The sequence below is a fragment of the Euleptes europaea genome, chromosome 5 (assembly GCF_029931775.1).
Source record: "Euleptes europaea isolate rEulEur1 chromosome 5, rEulEur1.hap1, whole genome shotgun sequence".
NCBI lineage: Eukaryota > Metazoa > Chordata > Lepidosauria > Squamata > Sphaerodactylidae > Euleptes > Euleptes europaea.
The window spans coordinates 95,678,472-95,702,595 of NC_079316.1; the positions used below are offsets into that span (position 1 = coordinate 95,678,472).

The window sequence follows — 24,124 nt, forward strand, 5'->3', positions numbered from 1 at the left end:
CGTGGCGTAGAGTGGTAAGCTGCAGTACTGCAGTCCAAAGCTTTGGTCACGACCTGAGTTCGATCCCAACAGAAGTTGGTTTCACGTAGCCGACTCAAGGTTGACTCAGCCTTCCATCCTTCTGAGGTCGGTAAAATGAGTACCCAGCTTGCTGGGGGTAAAGGGAATATGACTGGGGAAGGCACTGGCAAACCACCCCGTAAACAAAGTCTGCCTAGAAAATGTTGAGATGTGACATCACCCCATGGGTCAAGAATGACCCGGTGCTTGCACAGGAGACCTTTACCTTTACCTCTAATTACCAACATACTCTTGTAATTGTCTACAAGTATTGCCTCTGTGTAGGAATTTGGCCAGAGAGTATAGTGATGGCCACAAGCACAGATTTCTTTAAAGGGGAAATTAGATAAATTCATGAAGAATGGGCCTACTGGTGGCTACCAGCCATGGTAACTGAACGGAAGCTCTATGTTCAGAGGCACTAAACCACTGAATACCAGTTCCAGGAGGCATCCTCAGGGGAAGGCCTTAACCTCTATGCTCTGTTGTCAGCTCTCCAGAATAAGTGGTTGGCCACTGTGTGAAGCAGGATGCTTGGTTCACTGGCCAGATCTAGCAATGCTTTTCTTATGTTCTTATGGATTGTCACAGAAATTGAGAGAATTTAAAATTGTTTTCCCATCAAAAGTAAAAGGGCTAGCTGTGAGCAATGTTCTTCAAGTCTTAGAAAGACTGAGGAAGTGTATGACAGGCTCTGGGAATCAGCCACTGGGTTGCAGCACTGTGAAGAGCGCTTTGTGGAATATTAACAGCAGGCCTTGAATGGGAATGGCTGGAATTGCATACAGTGAGAAACGTTGGGGGTAGGCTGAATGCAGCAAAAAGAGGAAACTGCTAAAGGTATTTTCCATAAATCCTTTCTCATGAACAGCAGTCTTCGGGGAAGTAGTAGTGATGAAAACAGAAGAAAAACTCACTTCAAAGACATAAAATCCTGTGCAAAATAGCCAATCTAAATCTATTGATGCTGCATAGGATTGCCCTGTAAAGGTCTTATAAGACAACATGGCAGCTCCAGAATTCTCTCAAAGCAATGAGAAGCGAACTGAGCCGGGAGCAGAGCAAGCCCCTCTAAGTACCCGGCTGGCGGACCTGAGTTAAAAATTCAGGTCCCAAGCCTGCTGGCCAGAAAGACTCCTCCCCCAACAGGGCCCTGATTAGCCCATTTGAATTTGGGGGTGGGGTGAGCGGAGCACAGCAAGGCCAGGAGCATCCCTGATACAGCCACAGCAACCGCCATCACATGTGGCACATTCCCGGCGCCACATGGGATTCACTGCTCTACTCGCTGCCCGGCACATCAGGCCCCAGGAACCCCCAAGGTAGGCACCAGCCTCCCCTCAGTGCAGGCCCACAATCTGGGGGTCCAAGGTTAAGTTGTAGCCCACGTTTCTCTCAAACCACTTTATTGCTTGTGATACTATTTGCAGCAACACCTTGTATTGCAATTCTCTAGCATCTGACACAGGGTAGTCTCCAGGGGAACACAAAATGTCTATAAATAGCTAATTAAGAAACCAGCCAGATTGTGTCTTAAGCATCTTGGCTGATCACCCCATCTAGGCTATTGTTAGCAATTCCCTTCCTCAGAGTTCTACCCAGATGTCCTCATAGTGCCCTTATGGTTTCCGAGTGTGAAATGGCCCCCAAGGTATAGAAATGCTCAGAAATCATCTTGGACCTTAATAATCCCAAGAAACTACAACTCAAGACAGGTAAGTAAAACAGGACGAATACAAAATTCTTATTCTACAGAAAGGCTTGGCCGAATGCTACAGGATTCTTCTGGTCAGATTCATAAGATCATTCAATTTAGCAACATTTTAAACTAGTAAACTACATCTTTCAATTTGAAAGACAAGGCAAGGCAAGGCAGCTCCCTAATTCATTTCTGTTGTCCAGTTTCTGTTGATATGTGAAGACACACGTGCCCTTTCATTCTAATTTTCAATAGTGACATTTGTTCCTTTCTGAGACAACATAGTAACATACACAGGAAGTTAACTTGACAAACTACCAACATTATGGTATAAGCTTAGGAGGATCATTTCAAAGTTAAAGAGACAGACCACAAAATTCCTGCCCATTTAAACGGAAATTGTTGTTTATTATCCATCTTTTTACACCATGGGGAACAAAAGGCAAAGAAAACAGCTTCTATAAAGATACAGTACTTATCTAATATAAGAACCATTTCATGATATAAGAACCATTTATTGATATGGCAGTGTATTTTGAGAACATTACCTTTGCATCTCACTCTCACTTCCAGAACAATTTTATGCTGCATTTTATTATAAAAATATAGATTTATAAAGCTTTCCATAGTAATTTTTATTATAATACAAGAATGTAAAACTCCACATAAAAATTGGTCTTCATCTTTTTCAACCGTTTTGGCATGTTAAAGAACTGTGCTCTAAAGCTCAGGAAAAAATGGAATGCATAAAAGGAAAAAAAACACCCTGGTTGTCTGCCCAATTTATTACTAAGGGGAGAACTAGGATAATCAATTAATAATAAGTGACCATCACTTAAAAATCTTGGCTTTTGTAGGTATGTATATTGTTTTTAAAGTTGACCTTGAAACCACAAACTGTAAATGTAGAGCTATGTCAGTTGCCAGACATCAACTCGATTAGACAGGCTGCCAGAAGTCTGCCTAAATGCCATACATTGCAGGATGTTGGCCAACATAAAACAGCTTGTCAAAATACTATTTTTAACTTTCAGGATTCTCCCTATAAATAAAGGGCCTGGTGGGGGAATTCCATTAGCATGGTGTCGGCATGCTGTGCAAAACACTCTCCTCTCATTAGCTTATAAAGCTAGTTTGTGAAGTGATTCACAACAATACTGGTTTCAAATAAACTCAAATCAGTACGTTTCAAATAAAATCCACAATAGCGTCTTGACACTTACATGTTTCCTACAGCCCATGTGTACTGCTATCTATATTTCAGATAAATCATATTGCAGCAAAAATTAATAGAAACAGTAGCAAAAGGCATCTTTGGTCTTTATAAATAGTGGAACATTCATTACAAAGCATAAATTGGAAGATATTGGCATTGCACAGTCTGTAAAATTTAAGAACTGAAACATCTCTAGATATTCCAGGTTGTTCTGTAGTCTTCCAATCAGAAGGTACTTTACAAAGCAGTGTGCTAACTTTCCAACTAACATCCTAAGTGTGCAATCCTGAAAGGGGGGGCGAATGCCCATAGGAGCCGGCATAACCTTGTGCCGGCATAAGTGCCCCTTTGTGCCATGATAAACTGGAACATACACCAGCATAAAGGCATTTTCAGCACTCCTGGATGCCAGCATCAGCGAGGCACTCAACATTCCAACAGTGCAACTCCCCACACCGGCATCCTGGGAGGCATTCTCGGGGCGTTTAGGCAGCTTCCTAACCTCTTTTGCTCTGGGAACAGCCCCTCACGGTGCGGCGATGCTACACCAGTTATTTTGCTGGCATAGCCTCACTAAAGGCAATGGGCGATTTTTTGACTAATTTTTGAGTTTTTTTATTTTCCTCTTTTCTGGCTGAGAAGCCTCTGTGGTGGCGGCGTGGCTGCGCTGTTCCTGGCCGCCATCTATCTACCCCCCTCCCCCGGACTGGGTCCACATCAATAAGCCTAAACACAGATGTACAAATAAACCTTGATACTTTATGCTTAACAGTGTGTTTAGGATTACAATTTCAAAACCTTAACCAAATGTTGGCATCTAATTAATCTTGTATTCTTTCCTTTGAATTTTATGAGGCTATTGCCTTTTTAACAACAGTATGGTATTTTAAGGTAAAGATTTAACCACTGAATTTTTCCTTATAAGTTTCCTTAACTTATTTCCCTCTTCACCATTAATGCCTGCATAAAAATAAATAACTGAACATACTATAAATCCCACAATACTTTGAGCATTGCAGTGTGATCATCTTGATGGTGCCACACTCCAGCACAGGAAGCACCACTCCAGAAGACACTTCATTTTTCAACCACAACGTTTTTTGAAACTTTACCTGTTTTCTTCTAACAGAGTTACCTGTTAAAACAGATAAAAATGTGAACAGTTAGAATGTTTAACAATTTTTGATGACCAGTTTCCATAGGCTTATGTAAAAAGATAAACTGATTTTACAAACAAGAAATGTTAACAGCTCCAACTGCTCATTTCAATTGCACTCAATTATTTCAAGTGCTTTACTACATGAATATTTCAGAACCTGTAAAAGCTACTTGGTTTTTGCCACAAGACCATCAGCTCTGCACATGCAAGAACATTACTATTTCTGTGTCCTCACTTTTACACTTTGAATGTAATTGAAAAATCAGAGACTGCATATTTTACATCAGCAAATGATTCTTTTCACAAAATGTCCACCACATTCAATTCTTTGTGAGAAAACATTGATTTTATTTAAAACATTTATATGCTGCCTTTCCAAAGCAGTGAACATCAAGACATTAAAACAGGGATGGGGAATGTCAGACCCGGGGGCCATTTAAGGTCTGCAAAATCATTTGGTCTGGCCCTTCGTGGGTCCTGGCAGATCTCTAGCTCAGAAGGATCTAAGACTGGTGATCCACCCCTTCCCATGGACAGGAATAGCCTCTATTCAAGGCGGATGTGAGGTTGTTTTGCTGAGAAAATGAACCTTCCCCCCCCCCTTGCAGAAGAATCATTAGCTATGGAGCTGCTAGGACTGCCCAAGAATCTGTGTTAACCCTTTCCCACCCAGGCCATGGAGAAATGTATTCCCTCTGTACTATAAGAGAGGTGGGGGTGGAAGTGGCGACAATGGAGGGGTTAAAGGGGGCAGGGGCAGAATGCGCCGGGGGGGGGGGGAGTTCTTAGCCAGTGTGTCCTCATTTCATCCCTGCAGGTGGAGGTAGCAGGAGCCAGCTGTAGAATCCGGCCCCGACCATGCAGAGCAGGAGCAACTCCGGCGTGCGGCTGGACGGCTACGCCCAGCTGGTGCAACACACCATCCTGTGCCACCAGGTGGGCGAGTGCACCACCGGTTGGATGCCTGCCTGCTTGCCCACACGGGGAGGGGGTCATCTGGGGCAGCTGCCCGCTTGGGGCTTGGTCGGCTAATTTTTAAGTTGATAATGTTGTATGGCCCGCAAATGATGTTATAAATATCCACATGGCCCTTGGCAGAAAAAAGGTTCCCCACCCCTGCATTAAAACATTTAAAACATACATATATTTAACAAAACAATAAACAAATACAGATATACAAACACACAACCAGAGAGGAGGGCCAATAAAAGTATACTGGAAGTACGCCAAACAAGACACAAAAGTCTTTATTGAGAGAATTTAATTTGACATTGGGTTTTCAGACATTCTGGGGAAAACTTGAAAAGGTGCTGTTAAACATCTGTAATTCCCTAAAGGCCAACACAACAATATGGTCACCAAACTTAAAATATATCTTTTTAAATCGACCACAGTGAATCTATGCATGAAAATCAATAAATATACCAAACTAAGCTACATCTGTTATTAGAAAATATTCCCAATGGCTTTTCTAACAATGTGAAGTAAGAAATATGAAACCAAGAGTTCTTCCTGATATCACTTATTAATCAACCTGTCAGTATTATAACTAAGCAAAGGCAAGCAAGCTAGAAAGTGGATGAAACAAGGACTCTGCCAGGCACGTCACTTCTCAAAATTCTGAATCTTGTCTGTTTTTATTGGCAAACTGAAGCCATTTTTCTTGGGTTCGGAGAGAAACAACAAATGCATTTGAAGAGGGGGGAAAACTAAGAACAGAAGAGATTTCAAATGAATGAAAAACTTTGCCTCCATTCTGGAAAGTATATCAATTACATCTTAAAATTAGAAACAAAAAAATCATTTTTACTCTGCCTTTTTGTTTTTGAGCATTTGGTAGGCAGGAGTCTGCAAGTCTTCAATGGTCTCCGCAATAGGTCTGTTAAGAGTTTCTGGAAGCAGAAGAGTCAGGAAACCGGCTGACAACCCACTGATGCCGAAGATCATAAATGGTACTGATGGACCAAGAGATTTCTAAAACAAATCAATAATGAATCCTCCATCAATTGATGCCCAGTTGCACACAATACATATAAATAATGTACAAACACAGAAAAATATATTACCTGCTACTTCAGTTCCAAGCCTGCCTAACCCCAGCATTCTCCTACACAATTCCCCCTATCCTCTGATTTGATTGCATGAATAGGGATGAAAACAATTAATTGTACAAGATAAAAGTATGAATGGATTTAAAAGCTGAAAGCAAGGAGAAGAATAGATGAACTGGGAGCTGGTACTGCACATTGGCTAAGACTCTGGCCAGTGACTTAGGAAGTCCCCACTTCAATTCTGGACTCTTCCTGAACTGGTGAGATGGCCATAGAAAAGCCATTCTCTTGCAAAGCCAAGTGTCATATTTGCAATATTGGTGCAATAATCTTGACATACCCTACCTTCATAGCAGAAAGAAAATATGCACTTACCATAGAGGGAACAAATGGAGCCAAAATGCCACCCAATCTACAAGTCATTGAACATACTCCTAAGCCAGCATTTCTGTTTAAAAGGAAACATGGTATCAAGCTCAGTGTCAGCGACGGGTATCAGTAGGCAGATGCCAATTGCCACATACACCTTCCAACCAAATGCCTCCACCTGTCCGCTCCCTTGGGGCAGCTGCAAGGACTGGGCACCTACAAGACCTATCCGCCCCACCTCTCTGCTGTGTCTTCTCTTCTCCCCCTTTCCCTCATGACAGGAGGGTAGTTGCTGCTTCCACTTGCTCAGGAAAATAACTGAGCAGGCTGCAACTGTCAAAGCAGCAGAAAGAACTGCTGCTGCTCTTTGCCACCACCATGAGCTGCTCACTCGTTTCACCCTCTGTCTTGCCCCAGAGGCCCTTGCGATGTTGCAAGTGTCTCTAGGAAAATCCCTCCTACGCTGATTAGAATGGTACCTAGCGTTGGCAGCAGAAAACAATTATTTGGGGCATTACGGAAAGGATAAAAGGAATGCCAAGAAGATGCACTTTACTGTTGCCTTTCAGAAGGGAAGAGTGGGGTATATGTGCTGCATGCAGGAGTTCGTTGGGGAAGGGACATTGGAGGGTATCTGGTCCCCCAAAACATGTAGCTGACCAGTGTCCAGCAATACCACATGATGGTTCTATTAAAAGCATACCTTTGCTTTGTTCATCTTTCCTAATAATAAGCTATCTGTTAGCAGGACTAAAGGACTAGAAAAGGAACTGAGGGAACTGGAAGACAGAGACAACAAAGACCCTGTGGTGGGCAGAAGAGCAGGGATTCCAAATTTCTCATATTGATATTAAACAATCTGCAATATCTCATCCAGAGGCCACAAGACATCAAATACTGCTGTTAAAATAATGGTGAAGAAAAACTGAAATAACAGTTAAAAATTCACTTCACTGAAGAACAGTTGTTAAAGCAATACAAACCCTTCTCCAGAGCCCGAAGCCTTATCTTCATTGCTCAATCTGCACAGTACTTTTATATCAAAAGGGATAAAACAATATTGGCCAATCACAATTGATACAGCTTAATTTTATGTTAATTATGATTATACTAGGCATGGAAAACTGGGAATATACCAGTTCTCAAAACAATCTCATCTTTGTTCAGGGTCCACAGATAAGCAATTCCCACCACTTACTCTCCAAAACTTGGGAATAATTTTTTTGTGCCAGTACTTGCTGCCAAATCATCTGTAAACTACTGTTATCAACTATATTAAATGTGGAATGAAACAAATATATTAAAAGATAGTAAGACCTCTTCTGTTCATTTAATATTCCTGCTATGAAACAACCGCTAGTATCATATCGAGTGATACCAGATGTGGTGGTCAGTTATTTCTTTTTTCTTTAATTAAGAGCCTATAACTAAGAGGAAGGATTCTAGTTTAGTGCGGTACGTATACATGGACTTAAACCATACTCTTGTACAACACACATGGTCCATGGAAGCAAGTCATACAATGCAAAGCTTCTGCTGGCAACCATATGTTCCCCTTCCTTAAAGGCTGGTGAAGGAGGCACTCCATCCAAACACTAATTGCTATCCTAGGCCAGGCTCAAGGGGTTGCAGCTGTCACAGCAGCAACATGGACTCAGCTGAGAGGCACTGATTTTCCCCAAAGGAAAGGGACAACTGCCTTGCAACTGCATCATCTTGGCCAGCTCTCACAGGAGCGCTGTTTCTGCTGTGGGAGAAGCCTTCCTCCTATGAGAAATCAGTCCCTCAAAAGTTCCAGGAGCGCAATGCCTTGGACTCAGCCAAGACATACAGATTTCCCCCACGGGGAGCAGTAGCCTCAGTACCTCAGTTGCATCCAATGGCCAAGATTCTGCAGTTGCAAGGGTGGCTACAGCACCTCAGATTTAGCTGAAAGGGTGCCCATTCTGCTGGGAGAAATTAGCTGAGATCACAATTGCAAACACAGCATCAGCTGGCTGCAAGTGTGAAGCTTGGACCCATCCAGTGCATGGAGGAGCCCAGAGATAAAAAGACCCTGCTGCTTGTCACAGCAACAGAGGACAGGCAGCCATCCAGAAGAGATTGCTCCTTCCCAGGTCAGAGGGGTACGTACCACCCTGCCCAGCAGTCCCTCCTGGCTTTCACATCTTGCCCCAGCTCCTGAGCCATCCTGTATTGCATGCAGCCTCTGCTGAACTAGGCCCGGGTTACTGGAGGGCTGGACCAAGTGGCAGGCTGGACTTGGAGCAAGCTGCGCCCCTCCTAGACTTGAGGCACTCCTGGAAGCCCTGAAGCCCAGCACCCCTCCCTTGAGGAGTGACTGGTGGGCACCTCCCTCTTTCCCTTTAAAGTGCCCACCAAAGAGGACTGAGGGTCGTTGAGACTTCCCCTAGTAAGGGGCAAATGATGTCTCAGGAATAAGGTAACATTCAGTTTATTTAAATATAGGGCTGGATCAAGTAGTGATTTCCACTGATGGGAGGTATTTCTGTCAGCAAAATGGCACTTTTTATCTCTCCCCCCTAGTCCAGCAACAGATTATAATATTGCCCCAAAAACTACTGCTGGGTGACAGAGACCCAAGGAACAGCATGAGGGCCAAGCTGGGGAGTTTGCAGTGTAAGGAGAAAACTGATACAAATCCTCCTCCTTTCCAGTAGCAAAATCTATTCCTGGATCCAGCCACCTATCGATAGCTCCACTCTTAACAAATGAATCTAGTAAGAAGGCTTCAGTTGGCGGACAACCCTGATAACAATAGGCATAATGATGATATGATTTATACAGTGCATTTCAAGTGTACAAAGCTCTTTGCACCATATTATCTCTGCAATCTTTAAAACAGCCCTTTAAGGTAAGATCAGTTCTTTTACCCCGTACTGGAGCACTGCTGTACTTTCATCTGGTGATGTCATGGGATGGGGCCTGGCATGACCCACTGAGTTCCAATCAAGGACAAACCTGGCCTGTGTAACTTTGGGCGATGCACCTCTAGTTTAACCAAACCTCTTCTACCAAGAAATCAGCAAAACTCATCAAGAAATCTGCATCCTTGAATAACTTGTTTTTATTTACATATTTGAAGAATCTGCATGCCACCTTTTTCACAGTTCAAAGTAATTTCCAACAATAATGGAGTACAATTTAAAATCTAAAACAGCCGTTTTAAAACAGCCATTGAATAAAACAGCCAATAAATAAAATCAATATAAAATGCCCTGAGGAAGAACAGGAAATACAACTTTGAACTGATTTGTCATGATACTAAGTATGGGTATCTGAATTGATAAACAATGGCTCTGCCTCCAGGGGCTACTACATTTAGAAAATATGATGCTGACCAGATGGGAAAAGAAAGCAGACAGGCAGCAATAAGCCACAGATGGCCTGTATATTTGGAACTCAAGCCATCTTTGCATTCTAATCTATGGCTAGTGCATAGTGAATTAAGTCACATTATATCGTGAACACTAGATGAAGAAAGCTAAGTGATTTTAAGTATTACCACTAGGTGGTAGCAAAGCATTATTTTCAAAGATGTTTTCAATCTTCAATGAATAATAAAACCTTTTAGAGATAACATTCCTAAAAAGTATTGAGGCATGCAATATTATTTTAGTTGGTCATATGGATGGAAAAGTCTAATATGTGGGGGGGGGGGTGCCATCAACACCCTTTTACTTGAAAAGCAGTATATAATTTTTTTTCAGATATACTGATTTAAAATGTGTGATGGATCTCTAGTCCCAAGCCTGTTTTTCCATTAAGAGAGGGAAACTGTATGCGTGAACATATCACAATCTCTAGGAAACCATTAATCATTCCAAATAGGAGGTTGCAGCTACCCCAAATATAATTTGTATTGTGATAGCTAAAATGGCTTCCAATACTTAAAGTGGCACAGAGATATTTCCTTGTGTATCATTCACCTCTTAGTGCCGATTTAAAGAGTTATATCCCACCTCCCCCAAAGATCAAGGAAGCTTCTGTACAAAATTAAATCAGTACAAGCTTAAAATACAAACCAGACAAAACAGGCATTGTAAAGCAGCACCAGCATTGAAACAGTGTAGCACTTACCTGTAATTGTTGTTCCAGTGTCTTCTGTGCACGCATGCATTGGATTGCGCAGGTGCAGACCAGCCACAGGAAGTTTTTACAAGCTTTTCTGAAGCTTCAGAGCTACTGGAGCGCTCCCCACCCCTTTCCCGCCCAAGTGGTCATGTGTTGGGGTGGGGCCAGCACTCCTCCCTCAGTTCTCCTATCGCCGTCATGGGAAGAATACACCTTACTCCTTCATGTAACACCCCACAGCAGGGACGGAGGGAGGGAGGTGTGCCTGCACTGAAGACACTCGATGAACAATGGTTACAGGTTAAGTGCAACACTGTTTTCATCGTCGTGTCTTCGGTGCAGTCCCACATGGGAGAGTAGCAAGTTCACTAACTTTGGTGGTGGGTGTGGGCCGCTTGTTGGAAGATAGACTGCAATACTGCTCTCCCCACAACTGCTTCCCGTCTGGAGTCAACGTCCATGGAGTAGTGCCTCACAAACGTTGATGGTGTCGACCACGTCGAGGCTCTGCACACGTCCATCAAGTTGACTCTGGCCAGGAACGCAGCCGAAGAACTCTATGTTCTTGTAGAATGAGTATGAACAGTTAACGGGCAGTCCTATTGCACTGCCTCATATGGTCACCTGACCATTGTCGTCACCCACCGAGAGATTGACTATGCTGACGCCTTTCCCCTCTTCTGCCTCTTGGAACATATGAAGTGGTTCATGTCCATTCTAACTATCTTTGTTTTGTCTAAAAAAAAAAAGTAATGTTCTCCTCACATCCAGTGTGTGTAGGGTTTCATCAGCTTGTGACTACGGGTTCGGAAGAAAGGTTGGCAAAACTATGTCCTGTGACATGTGGAACTGTGATACTATCTAAGGTCTAAATTCTAAACTGGGATGCAGTACTACCTCGTCTGCATGAAATTTAGTGAATGGTAGTGCTGCTAACACGTAGTGCTGCTAACTCTCCCACTCTCCTTGCAGAGGTGATTGCCACCAAAAAGGCTGTCTTATAAGATAGCAGTGACATGGCTAATGGTTCAAATGGCTGCCTCCTTAATTGAATCAGTACCAGAGACAAACTCCGTTGGGGAACTGGTCACTTCATCGTGGGTATAAATTATACAACCCCTTTAGAGATTTTTTGGAAAGTGGATCCGCAAATACCATGTTAGGACCCACTGGAAGGTGAAAAGTTGAAATTGCTGCTAAATGGACCTTGATAAGAGTTAGTGGCCAAACCCTGCCTCTGCAACTCTAATAAATACCGGAAAATGTCCTGTAGAGGACACGATTCCGGATTCAATCTCTGGGTCTCCGCCCATACCTCAAATCATTTCCATTTGCTTACACAGGAACAGTGTGTGGACAATTTCCTAGCTGCCATCATTACTTCCAGGACCTCTTGAGACCAATGCTTTATGGGTGGATCCACCACACTGCAAGGTGGAGGGTCTGCACCCCGGGATGCCTGAGCGGTCCTATCTCTAGAAGATCCACCTTTGGTGGAAGCAGTTTGTATCTAGTTTCCACAACAGGCTGAACCACATTCTTCTGGGCCAGAAAGGCGTCCCCAGCATGCACTGTGCCCTTTCCACCCTTAATTTCACTAGTACCTTCTGTAACAGGGGAAGAGGGGAAAACGCGTAACAGTTGAGCCCTTCCCAGTGAACCCTCTCCCTTCACAGCTCTTGAGCAGAAGTGGGCACACTTGGCATTCTCCCTGGTTGCAAAGAGATCTATCTGTGGCTGACCCCATTCTTTGAATATTGGTCGAAGGTACCAATTGTTTAGGGACCATTCGTTTAGGGACCAACTGGATTGGTTTCCCCACTCCTACACATGAGGCCAGCTGGGTGACTCTAGGCTAGTCACAGCTCTCTTAGAGCTCTCCCAGCCCCACCTACCTCACAGGGTGTCCACTGTGGAGAGGAGAAGGGAAGGTGACTGTAAGCCAGTTTGATTCTCCCTTAAGTGGTAGAGAAAGTCAGCATATTAAACCCAACTCTTCTTCTTCTTCAACCCTGAGATCTCTGCTGAGGGCGTCTGCTAGCACATTCTCCTTGCCTGCTATGTGAATAGCTGATAGCCCACAACCACAGTCTCATGCCCTCTGTACACAATATCACTGATCCTGTGCCCCCTTGCTTGTTCACGTAGTACCTGGTGGTCATGTTGTCCATAGCCACCAGCACTCTCCTTCCCGACACAGTGTCTGCAAAAGAAATAAGAGCATAACAAATTGCTCGCATCTCCAGCTGGTTAACGTGCATAGTGGTCTCACCCCCTGCCCAGGTTCCCGATCTGAATTGGGATCCCAGATGTGCTCCCTATCCTTGCAGCGAAGCATCTGTGTATAGCATTAATTTGTGGGGGGGGCGGGTGCCTAGTCTGACCCCTTGAAACAAGTTGGTTTCCAATTACCACCAACTTAATGATCTAATAACCATCCTGGGGAAAGCATTCTCCACTGAGGGCTCCTGCTAGAGTCGAACATCCCCAGGAACCAGATCTGGAGTTTCCGCATCCAGAGTCTCGCATTAGGTACCACTGCTGTGGTTGACACCATTAGGCTGGGAAGTTTTTTGATATATACTGCTTTCTGGAACCTACATCTAGAGAATCTACAAACCAGATTTTGAATGGCCCTGATTCTCGGGATCGGTAGGAAGGCTCGATGCTTATCAGCATCTAACAAAGCACCTATGAAATCAATAGCTCATATCAGGTGTAATTTTCTCTCTGTCTATTATGAGATCCAAGTCACCCAACAGTGTGGTGATCAGTTGCACTTCCTGTTCCAGTCTCCTGGGCGAAGGCGCCACAATCAACCAATCAGCCAAATATGGGTAGAAAGTGCAACCTTTGAGCCTTAGGTGTGCTACCACCTCAGTCATGCACTTGGTGAATACATGTGAGGCCGTGGCAAGGCCAAAGGGGAGTACAGTGTATTCATATGTTATGCCCTCATACGAGAACCTTAAGAATTTTCTATCTGCCTCGTGAATTGAAATATGAAAATAGGCATCCTTCAAATCTACAATGGCAAACCAGCAGTCAGAGGACAGCACATCTCCCAAGAATAGCATAGGCAATTTTGGAACTCTCGGGTGCTTATTTAGCTCCCTGAGAGTTAAGATGGGTCTCTTGCCCCCATCTTTTTTCCCTATCAGGAAATATCTGGAATAAAAACCTCTAAACGTTATTGCATCAGGAACTTGTCTTATTTGTTAACTTAGCTATCTTGTCTTTTAGCTCAGTTGAGGGAGTGAATGAATCCACCAGACGCAAAGAACACTTAGGCACAGTTTTAAATTCTAAACGATAGCCAAACTTCATTATGGAAAACACCCATTGGTTGGAGGTGACCTTCTCCAACTGGTAAACAAAGTAGGTTAACCTGTTCAGAACAACTTTATGTGGCTTAGTCACATGCCTGACTTCCCTTTCTGGGAGTGATCTCTCAAGGGAACAGCCCCCAGCTCTGCCCCTGCCCTTATTTTGGCCCCTACTGACTGAATACGGCGGGGTGTAGGGTTGTCTGAACCCTTGGCCAAACTGGAGATGACATTGGTACCTCTGGCCTCTATTAAACAAATACTGTTGGTTGTGTCTAGGGAAGTACCTTGGTCTATATGTACTCGTAGGAGCCGTGAGTCCTACAGATTTGCCAGCTTGTTTTCCTTTCCTCATCCTGTCCAGGATGGTGTCGGTCTGTTCACTGAATAAATTATTGCCTTCGAATTGAAGATCTTCAATGCAAGCCTTGGTGTCAGCCGGACGATATGATGTCCAGAGCCATGCATGCCAGCGTAGCACCACCCCTGAGGACATGGCTCTGCTGGTGCACTCTGCCGCATGTTTGGGGACACTAATCTGCTGTCTCCCTAGATGTGTACCCTCCATTTGTAAACCTCTCATCAGGGCCCTTTTGTCCTGAGGTAGGTATTCCATACATTGGGCCAGCCGGTCCCATAAGAATATCTGATACCTGCCCATCATGCCTGTGAAGCTGGACACCCTCAATGCCAGTGCTCCTGATGAATACAGGAGTCTAGTTTGCACCCTTCCTTATCTACTGGAGATGAATGGAAAGAGGCGTTATACTTGGATGGGAGGGCCTCAGTGACCATAGAACTGGCCTTTGGGTGGTGTGCCAAAAAGTCATATTCTTGGTCTTTCGCTGTGTAGAGGCCCTCAACTTTCTTAATGGTCAATTGCACTGACACAGGCCTCACCCAAACATCTTCTGCTATTTTCTTTATACCTTTCACTAACAGGAGGGCTATGGTGCCCGAGTCTGGCTTGTCCAGAACATCCATAATCGGATCCTCTCCATCAGATCTGAGACATAGTTCAAGTCCATGGCTCTGGCCATCCAGATCAGTTGGTCTGAGTAGAGACATACACCCTCCAAATAGGAAATAGACACTGGTCCTCCAAAACCTTCTTCTGGCATTGGTTCTGAGGTGTGTTCCATGTCACCTTCCAATTCCAATCCAGGTCAAACCTCCTCCTCCACGGGAGGTCCTCGGAGTGATGAGAGCGATTTCGGTCTCTTTCTAGTTCCATGCCTCCTTCCTTGACTGACTTCTGGGTCCTTGGGTGTTGTGCAGATAGAGAACCATCCTTGGCCTGTTCTAAGTCCCAGTCACGATCTGAGGCTCTCTACAGCCCCTAGATTCCTGTTCCTCCTCTCTCGAATCCGAGAGCAATGAACCTGGGATTGGCACCTCAAACACCTCATCTCCTGATGACAACAGTGAGGGCGGTCGCACCTGAAATGGAGACGGGGTTCTCAGGTGTGAGGGAAGCAGGTTGTCCACTCCCAGTGAGCTCCATGGCAGGGAGTGAGGCTGATCTGCCCTTAACACCTAGAGATTGGGGGTGGTCTGAGTCCTCCATGTGAGTCCTGCATGTGAGAGTTCCATGTGAGCCCTTAGTCTCAGGAACCTCCCCCGGTGTCGAGATGGGCTTGGAGAACTGCATTGCAGGGACCGTCGGAACTGACTGGAACCACTAGGGCTTCCTAGTTGTATCGGTTCTGTTTGTGGGGTAAGAGTCCAGGCCTGGTTCTTGGACTTCACATCCTTCAGTGGTTTAGGGGTTTCAGACAAGTGCTTTGCTTCTTTTTGCTCTTTTTTGTGGGGAGCTTTGAGGCCACCCTTCTGCCCTGTAGAAGTCTCCTGAGCTTTGGCAGGGGGAAGTGGCAAGGACAAGACTGAGGCCGTACCAGCATGCTGTAAGTGGGTTTATTCATGGCCTTCATAGATTTTTCCCACAATGAGGCCTTCAGCCTGGAAGCCCTCTCATGATGGGCTTTGGGGTTAAAAGACTTACAGATGGAGCATGTCTCTGGAATACTTCCTTCCCCCAGACAAAATAAACAGCTCTGACGGCTGTCACTTTGGGCCATCTTAGTGTCACATTCTCATTTTTTGAACAAAGCCATCTTCTCTTTCTTACAGAAGCTGCTCTGAAGTCCACGTCCCCTTCCCACGACAGCAAGAAGAGAATTGAGGGAGGAGTGCTTGCCCTGCCCCCATGACATGACCGCTTGGGCGGGAAAGGGGGACGCTCCAATAGCTCTGAAGCTTCAGAAAAGCTTGTAAAAACATCCTGCAGCTGGCCCGCACCTGAGCAGTCCCATGCGGGACTGCACCAAAGACACAATGATGAACAGGTAAAAGATATGAACAAATGGGTAATTATACCCATAGTAGAATAGTAGGGTGAGCTAATGTGAACCTGTTTGGGGAGAGTTCTATAACCAGGGCACCATGACAGATAAAGTAATCTACAATGGGGAGGATGGGGAGAGACATGGAACAGGGTCTTAGATGTCAATCTATGTACATGGTAGCTTTACATTGGAGTAAGTGACCCTTCAGATACCTCTAGCTCAAGGCAAGTTTAGAGTTTTGTAGTTCCAAAACTGCACTTTAAATTGAATCTGGGGTGGTGGGAAAATTAAAAAAAAATTAAAAAAACCAACAGAAACAGAAAGCCAGTGAAGGTCCTGCAATACTGGCAAAATGTGAGCAACATGGTGGGCCCAAATAATAACCTGCATATCAAGTCCCAAACCAATTGCAATTTCTGAATGCTTTTTAAAGGTAGTAATCTCACCTGGACATTACCAAGGCATGGGTAACAGGCATGATTTTGTTCCACTGAAGAACATTAATACAGTTCGGAGCTACTTTATCTGACTCTTAGGTAAAGAGTAAACCACAGAATTGTTTTACTACCAGCCAACAACTTTATTTGTGCTCAGCAAAGTCAATGAATCCCTAAATGGCCAATCTGGGGGCACAAAGGTTAAAATTGCAAAAGTCCAGCATGTACACTGCTGCTGTTCAAACTGACCCGCACTGTATCATTGACATTATTTGAGGATTTTATGTGATTTGAAAATAAAGAGTTCTAACTAAAATTTCAGTTTCCATTTACCTCACTACTGTTGGATAGAGTTCTGAAGTATAAATATATATGATGTTGAAGGCAGCACTCACAGCAAATTTTCCGTATAAGGCTAAGAGACTGGGACTGAAGAAAAATTCTAGAAGAGAACACAAAAGTAAAAATACAATCACTTGCAAAAACGTAAACATGACTCCTCTCCTCTTTGAGCAAAGTCCTCCTAAGCAGGCCTTAATAATTACAACTGATGTCTGAGATCATTCATTTCCGAAGTAATTTTGTTTTAAAGATTTACAAGAATCATTACAATATTGATTGTTTTAACAGTTAATGATAAACTTGTTTTGTGATTTCCCCTACCCAAAAATATTTTTAAAAGCTCACAGTAGTCAATACTGAAAAGGCTGCAGAGCATTTAATAGATTTGACTATTTTGGAGGCAGAAGTGGACATTGGAATATCTGTTCTGTCTCCGTTCTGTCTCTGAACTTTGTATTTGACCAAGCTGCATTTGGTTAAAAAAAGTCTTAAATGCACCTTTTAACATTTATTCTTGTATATCCAGCTAAAGAACAGTTTGGTACTTATCTGGACTTGCCTTACATCTATTTTCCATAAATGGGGCTGTTTATAAGTATGAACAATGTAATGCAGCTGTTTGCTTGAAACTGCCTCCCAGTGAGGAAAGACAATTATTAATATATCACTACAAAATGCAATCCTACAGTGGTACAGTGAACATAAGCTTCTCCAAATGGTAAAGTGCTCCAGGCAGACAACAGCCTCCATTATAGTGGCCACCATGTGGTGGTCATTTATGTATAGCCACACCTCCATTTCCGGTAATTGTTTCCATACAAAAACCGTTCAGAAGGTTCTTCAAGCAATGGAACAAGAAGGAGGGCCACAGTATAACGTTCTTTCCTTTCCCAGTCCTGGCACTCTTTTTACTCTCTCTATAAGGAACTTCAAATAAGATGGGCAATTAATGAGTTATGCAGCAACAAATGTCAAAAAAATTCCAGTGATAGGTACCTTCTAGTGAGAGCACAACTGCATGCCTAGGTGGCACAGGGTCACACATGCACTCACTGGAAGTCCCATGGAAGATGAGCTTGGAGGTGTGCATGCGTATGCTACCCACAAATGGACAAGGTGGGCCACTGGCCACACCTTCAGCTGAGCTGGGAGCAGCAGCAGGCCTACCCAGAGGGCAGCCAGCATTTCCACCAGCTGGGGGGCTCCTCCACCCCCAGCTAGCAGTGCGCAAGGATGGGTGAGGAAGGTGCCCATGCCCCTACAAGCCTCTCACAAGGGGAGCTCTCGCTGTGAGAGGCTGACAAGCCCTACAAGGCAGGCATACACCTAGAATCCTCTCTCACATCAAGGCCCCAGATGCAGGCCAGGGAGGAGGGCCTGAGGCTCTACCTTCAGGCCAGAGAGGAACAGATGGGCAAGGGCGAAAGTGAACCATCTCCCCCATCCTGAGGATAGCCAAGGGGTTGAAAAGGAAGGCATTGGAGGGTAAATCCATCCAGAGCTCCAACACCACAACTCATACCACTCAGAATGGGTTAATAGCAAGCAAATACCAGGCATAGATTTTTATGCAACTACAGAATAATGCTTCATGTTACCAGGGATTATTTATGGGGCACTGCTAAATGACTAATAGCAGCTCTAATATTTTTCCTTATTAAACAAAAGCCGTGAATAAAGACATGGTGTTGATTTGGCTTGCTCTTACTCAAAGCAAGTTCCACTGAAATCAAGGAAATGGACTTCCAAGTGAATACGTACTTTGCAAATACATATTGGCTCACTTCAGACAATGTGTTAAACTGTATGGCATTGAACTTTGCATTTGTCATGGTGTCTCTCTGAGATCTCTTTCACATGTCTGAACTGAGCCAATGTGCACAGTTCCAAATGCAAGCTTTTAAGTTTATTTAGGAAAATCTCACAATGGTGTTCTTATTTGCTACTAAAATACAACATGTGTTCAGTATTTTGTGTTCTGATAAGACCAGCTGTGTGCACAGAGGCACGAGTTACATTTACTTTAAGGGGGGGAAAGCACATACTCACCACCTGTATTCTCTGGTAAGAACACAGTAAACATACAAGCAAGGCCTGCAAATACCAAAAAAGCAGTTGTACTTTTACGTCTTCCTGACCTACAGAAGAAAAATAACACAAGTTCATTCTGGAGCTCAACAAGGATTCGTATTTTTAAAAAAATATTGGAAATATTCTTATGGTTGTCAATGAGGAAAATTAATTAAAAGAACCAGTTAGGCAAGTACTGTGGTTCCAATTTTCTCCAAGTCTCAGAAATTGAGTAGGTCAGTGCTAAATAGAATATTAATCTTTGATGAGTCCACCAGTGTATGAAGCAGGTATGACTTCATTAGGCGCAAACCTAGCAGGCCTCAGCTGTGGTGATAAGATCACCTAAGATTTATTCATCTCAGCACACCAAGGCAATTTGGGGACCTCTGACATCCACAACAATCACATTCTTATGTACCTCAATAAAACTGAAGTTAATGCAAAACTCCTCAATGCAATGCTAGCTCTAACAATCCATTATACCCACAGCAGTCAGATGCTTATTAGTCTTACCAAGGTTTCTCAATGAAGAACATACAGAGTGGAAATGCTGGAACTTCTACAAGGCCATAAAGAGCCACATTTAGATAAAGATTCCCTCCTAGTTCACCTGCATTCAGTGTTAAGCCATAGTATACAAGGCTGCACACGTACCTAAAGATATCAATGAAAGATTGATCAGCAGATAATGATTGCTATAAGCTTTATTCAAGCAGCACTAACTTTTATTTAGCTGAGTACCATATAAAGAATATACAACAGGAAAAAAACATAATTTTGCGCAAAATAAACCAAAAAGAACTTTAGCAGAGACCCTGCTATCAGATTTCATGAGGGGGGAGGGAATCCTCCAAACACACCATTGCTTCTACCCTTCTTAGTGGTGCAATTAATAACGGACTGGGACACCCAATATGGATTTTGCTGAAGCCACAAGGTTTACCAGCTTTCATTTCGACTAGATACAGGAAATTTAGAATCAAACTATGAGTAGACACAGCTCTGCCCTTCAACACTCCCTCCTCCCTGGGATGGAAAGGGAACAATCTTGCCCTGTGTCTATACAGCAGGATGAGATCAGCACTCTCCTGTCCGCAACAAGCGTTGGGGGGGCAGGGGAGCAGGCACTAGAGGAGAACTGGATTCTCAGCAGGAAAGAATTCAGACCACCCACTTCCGCCCTCTCCCTTCTGGGAGACAGCAACATGTGGAGCAGAAAATTCTCATCCTGCTGAGAGCTCACAGACATGGACTCAGCCCCTTCTGCCCCCATGCAAAAAACCAAAACAAAACAGGAAGATAAAAAATATAGTCTCCAGTAGGATATTGTGCTCTGGCTCTCATCTATATACTCCAAATCCCTTCTTTATGTGCATATTTAAGGAACACACCAACAATTATATTTCTAAATGGAAATGGTTGTAAGTTTATATTGTACTTCCCACACATTTCACCTGTTTAACAATCATGCCACATAAACATCTGTGGTGCTGTCATGGGGTGGGAGGAGCCTCAATTCTCAGCTCATTAGATTGAAGAGGGGGGAATGTTATAAAAATCAAGACAATGATTCCCTCATGATTTCAAAAGAAAATGTGATCAGGAAAACCAGCTCTTTCTTAGGTATGTATTTGTTTGATGTACTGATAACCTTAAAAATGTTCCAATGTAGCTTCAAAATAAGATTTCTACCCATTAGGATTTGCCTTCCCCCTGTGAAATTAATTCATGCACTCTCTAAATCTTTTGTTATTAATTACCAGATGTACATCAAAATGACAGTGCGCCTCCGAAGGACTGGGTGTTGAACTAGATTTAAGACATCAGATGCTGAGTCATCCTTTTTCATTGCTCCAGGACACTGTTTCAGTTTCAAAGCCACTCTTTCCTTTCCGTTACCAACGGCTATGTATTGTAGAACTTTCTCTGCTTCTGCAGTTCTGCCTTGGGTGTACAGCCATCTTGGTGATTCCGGAAGCATACTGAAAGAAAAACATTACAACTTGCATTTACTCATTGAAATGCTATACTTTTTTGTCTGCATATTAATACAAGTGTTGGATTATATAATAATCATAGGGTTGGATCCAGACTCAATTTTCCATCAGTAGAATGGAACTTTCTCACCTTCCCCTTCCAACTGCAGCCCACTGATCTCCATGAAATGCAGCTCCTGGTGGATAGAAGACTTCGAAGAACTATGTGAGGAAAGTCTGCAGCCAGAAGAGGGAGTCAGTCTGGATCGAACTCTATGATATTTTGTCTGGATCCAACTATGATATTAAATACTTTACGAAGTTTCACAAAAGTTGTCTAGCTCAGAGAATATGTAAAAATATACAGAACTTTGTATTAAAATTGATTCTTGTAGGTTATCCGGGCTGTGTGACCGTGGTCTTGGTATTTTCTTTCCTGACGTTTCGGCAGCAGCTGTGACAGGCATCTTCAGAGGAGTAACACTGAAGGACAGTGTCTCTCAGTGTCAAGTGTGTAGGAAGAGTAATATATAGTCAGAAAGGGGTTAACATATTAACATACCACACCCTCATTAGAACATTATCTTGATACTTACAGGACAATGGTTAGCACATTACCTTTGATACTTTTTGCAGGACAATGATTCAGCTCAAACCCAACTCCCTTCTGACTATATATTACTCTTCCTACACACTTGACTGTAAGAGACACTGTCCTTCAGTGTTACTCCTCTGAAGATGCCTGCCACAGCTGCTGGCGAAACGTCAGGAAAGAAAATACCAAGACCACGGTCACACAGCCCGAATAACCTACAAGAACCAATGAACTCTGACCGTGAAAGCCTTCGACAATATTTTGTATTAAAATATTGAAACACCCTACAAACCACTGAGAGAATAATGCACTAGTAATTTACCCCAAGACCTGACCTGAATAGCCCAGGCTCGACTGATCTCATTAGATCTCAGAAGTTAGCAGGATCGGCCCTGGTTAGTATTTGGATGGGAGACTTGACAGCACTTTATACACATACATACAGTTTACCCCAAAATTCTTTTAAAAACGCACACACTGTGAATAATCATCCTCAGTCACAAAACAGAAGAACCAATATATACACCTTTCAGCTTCCTAAATCAAGGGCAGAATAATCATTCTTTTGCATCCACCCTTTATGCTTGCGTTTCACAATTTTAATTTCTTCTATTTAGTCTCAAGAAAATAGAAAAATACATACATTTTCTTTCATCTCATTCTAATGAGCTTTATTGTAGGCATGCTTGCCTTCCATGCATTCAGAGAGATGGATCGTGCCCAAGCTCATTTTTCTTTTTTTCGCATTCTCTCATTGCATACTATCAGTGTAGCAAAATGTAGAAAGCTAACTAGAGCACATCAGACTTCCAAATGGCAAATGAGATATCCCTACCACTCAATTCATTTTAAATTACTATTAGCTGGGGTGAAAGACAGACTAAACAAGCAGTTTCATTCAATGTGACAAGAGGAAGACGAACCTACTGGAACTGACACATCATAATTGCTTGTTACGTGAAACCCATAACCAATTTAACAATTATAGTATTGTTTCATGTAATATAATGCCATAATCACATGGCAATGTGCAAGAGGTAGAACATCTTTTACTTGTTTTATTTTTAATTAAGTTTTCCCTGTAGATTTCTTCTTCTGTAATTATGCCAACCAGCATAGAAATTCTTAGGAACTTCCAGTGATACATAAGAATCATAACTTCCTTGTTATAAACATGTTCCTGCTTATGTGTGATGTTTTGTTGTAATTATTTTTCATGTGTGCCTGTGTGTTGGTAAGCTTGTTTTAGTATTTTTGTTTGCCTCCTTGGAGACCCTAAATTGGGTGCAAAGGCAGCTTAAAATATTTAAATAAATATTAGACTCATGTCTGGATTCATAGTGTTTAAGAGAAACTGGGTACAGGCTACGACACACCCATCCCTATTCCTCTCTTGTCAGCAGTGATCACAGTGGGGTGGATCTTGTCTAGCATGAGTGGAGTGGTGCCCACAGATGCAAATAGCCCCCCTCCAGCCTGCTGTGCCCTCCAACATTATGTCCGTAGGGGTTTGGTGTGTCTCTGGAAACAGTAAGGGGGAAATTGGTAAAAATTCTCCTCCCTTTTGTAATAATACAAGTAAAGTATCCAACCCTAAATGTAACTTTACATTAGCACTCAGGCCAACACTAACCAGGGTTAGCTTTCTACTGCAATCTGAAGCAGGTTTGAATTTGTTATCAGCCAGGCTGGCCTTTCCTGTTCTGATGCCATCACTGCCGGCCATTCTGCAACTTGGCAGAAACACAGGGAGAGGTCCTTTCCATCAGCCTGCCTGGCCCAACCACTACCCATCACTCTATCCGCAATGAGATACTCTGCAGAAGAGAGTGTGAGATACAGCAGGGTCCCTTTCAATGGGGTGGGCAGCTTTCACTCATTTGTAACCTACTTTCATGGCTTGCAGCCTTGGATTTTTTGTTTGAAAAGAGAAAGAGGGATATGAAATAAATAAAACTTATCATCCTGGGTGCAGTACATCAATGTAGCCTTAATATGGCAAGTAAAATAGCTGGGAAGCTTTTATTCTACCCTCCAGTGATATACAAAAAAAATTCCAAGTTACTTTATATTTACATAAAATAGTTACTTACAAAGAGAGAAGGAAAAAGAAAAGTCCTGGAGAATTTGATACGAAGGCCAGGAAGCGCCATTCCCTTATGCAATAACCCAATAAGGCATAAACTGCTATGCCAACTGCAAATGTCACATTTGTTAATGAGCCTGAAAGAAGAACAAAGAAATAAGCTACTGCGTTAAATACTACTGCGTTAGTATTGTTTCTCCAGGACCTCAAATTCTCTCAATAGCATCAATGTTTTAGGACCACAGTTCTAAAAAAACCCTTACTCATGAAGAATCCAAATTACATCAGTAAATCA

General features: G+C 43.1%; 1 protein-coding gene across 1 annotated transcript in view; it reads right to left on the reverse strand.

Annotated features, from left to right (window-relative positions):
* Positions 1-4,058: 4,058 nt before the first annotated feature.
* LOC130477694 (solute carrier family 22 member 15-like) overlaps positions 4,059-24,124 on the reverse strand; it is a 46,646-nt gene continuing 26,580 nt past the window's right edge. The window contains exons 5-12 of the mRNA XM_056849741.1: positions 23,837-23,966; positions 20,933-21,154; positions 19,686-19,826; positions 19,149-19,237; positions 17,091-17,199; positions 6,561-6,633; positions 5,945-6,108; positions 4,059-4,110 (exon numbers count right to left, since the gene is read on the reverse strand). Of these exons, the coding sequence (XP_056705719.1) occupies positions 4,107-4,110; positions 5,945-6,108; positions 6,561-6,633; positions 17,091-17,199; positions 19,149-19,237; positions 19,686-19,826; positions 20,933-21,154; positions 23,837-23,966 (932 nt within the window). The 3' untranslated portion in view covers positions 4,059-4,106. The remainder of the gene's footprint in view (positions 4,111-5,944; positions 6,109-6,560; positions 6,634-17,090; positions 17,200-19,148; positions 19,238-19,685; positions 19,827-20,932; positions 21,155-23,836; positions 23,967-24,124) is intronic.